The sequence below is a fragment of the Lycium ferocissimum genome, chromosome 4 (genome assembly GCF_029784015.1).
Source record: "Lycium ferocissimum isolate CSIRO_LF1 chromosome 4, AGI_CSIRO_Lferr_CH_V1, whole genome shotgun sequence".
In the NCBI taxonomy this organism is placed as follows: domain Eukaryota; kingdom Viridiplantae; phylum Streptophyta; class Magnoliopsida; order Solanales; family Solanaceae; genus Lycium; species Lycium ferocissimum.
Window position 1 is genome coordinate 48,835,979 of NC_081345.1, and position 7,180 is coordinate 48,843,158.

At 33.4% G+C, this 7,180-nt stretch overlaps 1 protein-coding gene across 1 annotated transcript; it reads left to right on the plus strand.

The window, feature by feature from the left end:
* Positions 1–2,087: 2,087 nt before the first annotated feature.
* LOC132054810 (transcription factor TCP4-like) lies at positions 2,088–4,346 on the plus strand. The gene has a single exon (XM_059446783.1). It carries the CDS (start codon positions 2,197–2,199, stop codon positions 3,679–3,681), a length of 1,485 nt encoding a protein of 494 aa, XP_059302766.1. The 5' UTR covers positions 2,088–2,196; the 3' UTR covers positions 3,682–4,346.
* Positions 4,347–7,180: the final 2,834 nt, after the last annotated feature.

The following is a 7,180-nucleotide window of genomic DNA, read 5'->3' on the forward strand; positions in this document are numbered from 1 at the left end:
AAAGTTAAGCAAGAACCTAGTAAAAGTAGCAACTAACATATTATCATAAATTAAATTACATTAATAGCACAAAAGATAATGTTGGTGTATATAACTTAAATTCATTAGAAGCCCTGCCTATAGTGTGCGACTCATGCAGGTAGGGTAGAAGCAAGAGTGACAGAAAATCATATTGTATACACCATATCAATTTTTATATGTCTATATATAGTAGATGATGGATTACCTTGGTGCCATTGCATGAGAGGTGTCAAAAAATAAGAGGAAGAGGTCACTCTCATTGTTACATCAAGAGGACGTATAGTAGCTATATAGGGGGTCACCGGGCCCGATAATCTCAGAAAAAATTTTGTGTGTGTATAAATACCTTGAAGAACAACTATACATTTGATTAGGCACCCAGATTTAAAAAGGGCTGGTAAGGGGCATTGGTCGAGTCTGTTGCTTGTTTAGATGGACCCGGTTCGATTCTTAATTCTTCTAATACCTTAAATTTTTTGTAGTGGTTCCTCCACGGCATTTAAATCCTAAGTCCGCCTTTGCATACATAATTGGCTAAATTTTGTATACAGTCATACTTTAAATTAACATGGGAATAGTGTTGAAGCTTGTATTAATTCGATAATTAGGACTATTCTTTATAGCAAACAGGTTATATACAGGGGCCGCTCAACCATATCGGGGGCCTAAAGCCAAACTCTAACGAGGGGCCTTAACTGGTCAAAAATAAATTATATGTATATTTCTATTTTTTGAGACGCAAAATTACTAATAATATTTTTATAATCAATATCTTCTAATAATTCTTTTTCACTTGGCAATATAGCTAATCTATTCAATCTTTCTTGAGACATTGTTGATCTTAGATAAATCTTTGATAAGTGATGAGTATTGAGAAAAAGTTAAAAAAGGTAAATATAAAGACAATAATTTATGAGAGAATAGATGTGCGGGCTATATTCTTGACATGAAATCACTTGCTCCGTAAAAAATTACCTTTATGGGGTAGTACTTTCCATCTTTCTCTCAGCAAACTCTTCTTATTCTCCCCAATACTAAACGATCACCCCTTCTCTTTTTTATGCTAACAAATTAGTAATTTTTTTTTTTCTATACTACAATTTCTTTTTTTTTTTTTTTAAAGAAAAAAAAGAAAGAACAGTATATATATATATATATATATATATGGGCCCCTATAATTAAGAGGCCTTAGGCAATTGCCTAACTTTCCTAATGGTCAAGTCGGCACTGGTTGTATATGAAGTGACAGAAAAACAGAAATAACCATTTGTGCAAAGGGAGTATACTGGACACTACTGATCATAATGGATTATGGATGTCACAAAAAGATAAAATATGATTCCAGAAGAGTGAACTGAGTTGTCTACTTTACTTGCTGGGGACAATTGACTTCAGGTAATTCTGAGTGGGGAGGGAGCATAATAATTAAAATCATAGAATTCAAGTTCTAGTAAATATATATTAGTATTGGGCCAATTAATTCAGATTCTCGCCGTAGAATATTGGACCACTTAATTAAGGCTCGAATTGCAGAAGGTTTGTTATGGGATTTTAGTGCTCCTACCAAAGAGGACTCTGTTTTGCTCAAATTCAAGACCTTTAGGTAAAAGTAAAGAATTTTTACCGCCCACAGTACTCTTTGGTGGTTCAATATTTGTAAGAATGTAAACTTCAACGGCAACTAGTAGACAAACATAACCAACCCTTTGACACAGCTTTGCTTATTATCTCTGTTATTATTGTTCTTTCCTATCAAAATATATACTCCACTAGTAAGGGCGGAGTCGGTGATTAAGGTACGGGTTTGGCCAAACTCAATAACTTTTGTTCAAACTATGTATATATATATATTAAGAGATCCATTTAATATGTATAAATTATTAATTTAGAACCAAAAGAACTTAAAAAGAATAAAATCATGAATTCATAAATTTCAATTCCTGACTCCGCCTCTGCGACTACACTACTACTCCTATGATTTTTCAACAAATCTCACTTATACATAGGAGTAGTTTATTGAAGTAGAAGCTTATAGGAAGCTAATATTTAAGCGCCCAAAATTCACAAGAGGGTCTATAAAAAGCAATTGCCAAGTGCCAACTACACTTGAAAAAGTTAAAAGTCAAAAGAGTGGAAGAAAGCAAGAAAAATATTACTTCAAATTTGGATCCTCCAATGAATCATCAGCTTCAAGTATCAAATCAAAAAGAAGAAAAATCACCATCATCATCAGAACAAGAAGAAGGAAAACAAGAGGAGGAATCTTTTCAAGAAAATGCCCAAGAAAACCAGCATTTGCAACAATGGGCCAATTATTTCACTTCCCCTGGTGCAACTTTGGTCACAAAGCACCAAAACAACACACAATGTCATCCAAGTCACAAAGCAGAAATCAAGAAAGTATCACTAAAAAAGAAGCCAAAGAGAGCCAAACAAGATGTTATGGAAGTCCATGGCGGCCGCATTGTCCGAGCCACGGGGACAAAAGACCGGCACAGCAAGGTTTCAACAGCCACCGGTACGAAGGACAGGCGAGTTAGGCTCTCGCCTAACACGGCAATTCAGTTCTACGATGTGCAAGATCGTCTTGGCTATGACCGCCCTAGTAAGGCCATCGATTGGCTGATTAAAGAAGCTCAAAAAGCTATCGAAGCACTTGAAAAAAACCCTTTTCAAGTCTTTCCCATGACGACTGACTCAACAAATAAAGCACTAAACTGGCAAACTACAAATGCTAAAAGCAAAGAAGGCCAATTTGCGATCAAACAGAGTTGGTCTGCTGATAAGAAAACAGAGTTAGAAGAGTTGACTCGCGACTCTTTTAAACTTAATGCTACAATGCAGTACTCAGCTGATCAATTTCCAGAGAAAAGCTATAAAGAAAAGAGTTCAAAAGTTTGTCAATCTTTGAATTACAGCCAAACTGAGAATTTGAGCTTGTTTTCATCAGCAAATGATGCCACCATTCAATCTTTTTGTGAATTGCAGACTCATCCACAAGGTCATTTTCACTCAGAAGCCAAAAAACAATCAGCAAATGATTCCAAGATTCAATCTTTTTGTGAATTGCAAACTTACCCACAAGGCCATTTTCACTCAGAAACCAAAAAACAACCAACTAATGATACCAAGATTCAATCACTTTGTGAATTGCAGACTTACCCACAAGGCCATTTTCACTCAGAAACCAAAAAACAACCAACTAATGATGCCAAGATTCAATCATTCTGTGAATTGCAGACATACCCACAAGGCCATTTTCACTCAGAAACCAAACACCAATCAGCCCAACTAGGCAGCTTTTTCAATTTTCAGTCATCACATCAAAATGAGTCCATCAATTTTTCTGGTGATCATCATCAAGGCTTGTTAAACAAGACCAATTTAGAGTTAAGAGAGGATTCAAGATTCAGCTTTTTACCACAAAATTTCCCCACAGTTTTAGGCCAAAACCAACTGTTTAATTATCAGAGGGAACCCCTTCAGTCCAGTTCAAATTTTCCTCAAACTATTTCTTATTCCAATATTGGATTTGCAAATGATGGCTTATTGGGAATTTCTAATGCTCCAATAATACAAGTTGAAGAAGAGGAACATGGTACACTTTCCAGTACTCTTTCAGCTGTTAATGCAACTACTCTTCTACATTATCAAGAGTAGCTTTTTCTCCAAGTCCATTTTCTTGCATTATGACATTCTTTTTGGACGTGAAATATTTGTGATTTAGATGTATTACTTAATGTATAATTCCTATTATAGAAAGGAAATAATTTGAAGGGAAGTGTTGGAGCAATAGTAAAGTTGTCTCGTGTGACCTATAGGTCACGAGTTAGAATCGTGGAATCAGCCACCGATGCTTGCGTCAGAGCAGGCTGCCTACATCACACCCCTTGGGATGCTGCCATTCACCGAATCATGCATGAGCGCATGATACTTTCCCTATTATAGAAAGGAAATAATTTGGGGGTAATTATTATAAGACTTATTAATGGAATGTTTTAGTTGTTAGTTCTGCATTTATGCAAGTGAATTCAAGTCCCCGCTCCACTACTCCTTCTTCCCAAATTGAGATATGGGTTCTTGAGCATGTACCATTTACCTGGAGTTGTCACTCCTTTAGTAGTAGTAGTAGTGTTACTCAATTCATGAGTAAGCATAGTTCAATTTTTTGGATTTTCATCCATTTTTTTTCTTTTCATTTTGTCCGTGTACGTTAAGTGTTATGTATAGGCCTAAAATATTAAGTTGTTGTCTCCTTGTATGGTTTTTGGCAAATCCCACTCTATGAGCTAGCATTTGAAGCTGAATTACGATCGATATACATTTAATTTAATTATGTAAGGAGTTTCAACATCTATTTTCAGATAGTTCACTGCTAGATACACACAAATTTCTCATGAAATTTCCAACGGAATCCATGGAAATTGTGTTCACCGAAAACTATCTTCCACAATTTTCGACAAAAATCCCAAATCCTTGTCGACGTTTTGACGAGAGCGACCGTGAAAATACCAACTTGATAAAAAAGAAATGTCATGCAGCAGCTTGCACAATGCAAGCCCTAAATCGATCTCATGAAAAAGAAAGGGATAAAACACTATTATCCCCTGAACTTTGACCGCAGTTGCTACGACACACCTTACTTTTTTAAAACGAAATAGTTACCACCATGAAACTGGATATCTACTCTCTTATCTGAGAGTGACATACAATCTCCTTGCCACATGTATATTTATTTGTTTTCTATTTTTTTTTAAATTCTTTTACCTTACGTGACAATTTTTTTTAAAAAAATTGAAAACTAAATTTTCTTTAAAAAAAAAAATGAAAAATGGATATTTTAAAAAAATCTGAAAATTTGAAAAAAAAAAAATTGAAAACATGGAATTTTTTTTAAAATATGGAAAAAATGGATTATTTTTTTTAAATATGGAAAACTGGTTTTAGGACACTTTTATTTTTCAAATAAAAACTGGATTATTTTAAAAAAAAAAAATCTGGAAAAAATGTTTTTTCTTGTCAAAATATGAAACAATTGAATTTTTATAAAAATTTGGGAAAACTAATTAATTTTTTAAAATGTGAAAAACCCGTTTTTTAAAAACTAAATCTGGAAAACTAGATTTTTTTCATAACTAGAAAAAAAAATCAGTTTTCCACATTTTAAAAAAAGAAAATCAGTTTAGAAAAAAAACTTTAAGCTTTAATGATAATTAATTAGGTGTAACTAAATGTGAAGTACCTAATTAAAAAATGACATGTGTCAGATTTTATGCTTCTCACTCCCAAAGAGAGTGAAATATATTTTTCTTATCACGACAGCGCTTCAGGTGGTGATTATTTCGTTTTAAAAAAGTTCAGACGGTAATAAAATCCTTGAAAATATAAGGATATCATATAAACTTTGATCAAGGTTCAGGAGGTAAGAGTGTCTTATTCCAAAAAAAAAAAAAAGAAAAGAAATGTTGCACTAGCTTGACAAAATAATCGGAGAAGTAGTACTATATTCATGATGACTATATGAATAATGGAATGCTGGTTGATTTGATATGTGCTTGAAAAACCAAGATTGCCTCTGCTAAACCTGACACCATGTGAGCCCATGGAATTGGGATTTTCATGTGTATAGTTCCATCTAGCAATGATGGCGACAAGAAAGTAGCCTTTCATTCATGTGGGCAGTTCTGGGGCCATTAAATAAAGGGGTTTTCACAAACATAGAAAAATCATGACTATAGTCTAGGATTTGTTAGGGGAATTTATAACTTCTTCCATCCCACTTTGTGTGCGATGATTACGAGAGTCGAATTATTTAATTTCTACTGTTAGTTCGATATTGAATCTTCAACTTTTTTAAAAATAAAGTTTATATATTTACAAATTACATTAAATATATTATAAGTCACATCATTCACAATTCAATTATTTAAAAGGCATATGAAATAAAAAATATGATCAGATTGAATCTAGTCATATCCGACACAACCCCAAAACTTAGAACGACCGGCCTGTTTGGATGGTAGAGTGGGGAGTCGTGCCATTCTCAATCCTGGCACAAACAACAACACAAAAAAAAAAAAAAAAAAGAAGAAGAAGATAACCGAATACATGTACATGATGTATCAACATATTAAAAAATGTGTAATTCAATTTGATAGACTGCCGACAGAAAAAAAAGAATTTACCTACCACATAACAATTCATTCTTGTGTGTAGCTCATAACGATTCATTCTTGTGTATAGGGCGTGAGCCCATGTATCCCGAACAATTATAGTACGACCACTCATTTAATATAAGGAAAAAATACTGATACTCTAAATAGTAACCGCACCACATAAAGTGAACAGAACAACAATAACATACCCAGCATATTTTTACAAGTAGGGTTTGGGGAGGATATATCATATCTGACCTTAATCCGAGGCTAGCTCAAATGACACATAACTAGGAAGTTTGAGAAAAACAATACATGATTAAAAAGTCATAGCAAATAAGACATAGCCAACAATGGAGAAAGCAACATAGCATTCAGAGCACAATAAAGCGATATCTGAAGGACAAGAAATAAAAAATTGGTAGCTGAAATCTAATACGAGAATATAAAGTGAACAGAATGAGTACTTAATAAACAAACCTAACTCGGGCTTCCTCCTTTGGTTGGGCTATAGTGATTGATTGCTATATGGAGGCTACATATTTATCATAGGCATGCTCACATTAAACTTGTTGCCCTACTGATCAATTGTCAAGTTACTTTCTGGGCTTTTATTAGGGAAAAAGGTCAAATATATATACCCCTCTAATTTAGTTTATTGGTCAAATATATCCTCCATTAGCCAAAGTAGTCAAATATACCCCTCTGTTAGCCAAAGTAAACAAATATACCCTTAAATGGATGAAAAATCTCAAATCAGCCCAAATTACCCATTTAATAAAAATTACCCATGACCCATGACTTAGATCCGACCCGACCTACAAAATAATAATAATAATAATAATAATAATAATAATAATAATAATAATAATAATAATAATAAAAAACATTTGGAGCAAAAATAAGAAAATAAAATATCAAATACTTTTGAAAATATTTTTATACTAAATCTTGTACTAATATATGTTGTTATAATATTTTTGAGATCACCTTGTCAACAGTGA

What these genes read in the sequence shown, in the direction of transcription:
- LOC132054810 (XM_059446783.1), top strand. Translation starts at nt 2,197, where the DNA reads ATGAATCATCAGCTTCAAGTATCAAATCAAAAAGAAGAAAAATCACCA.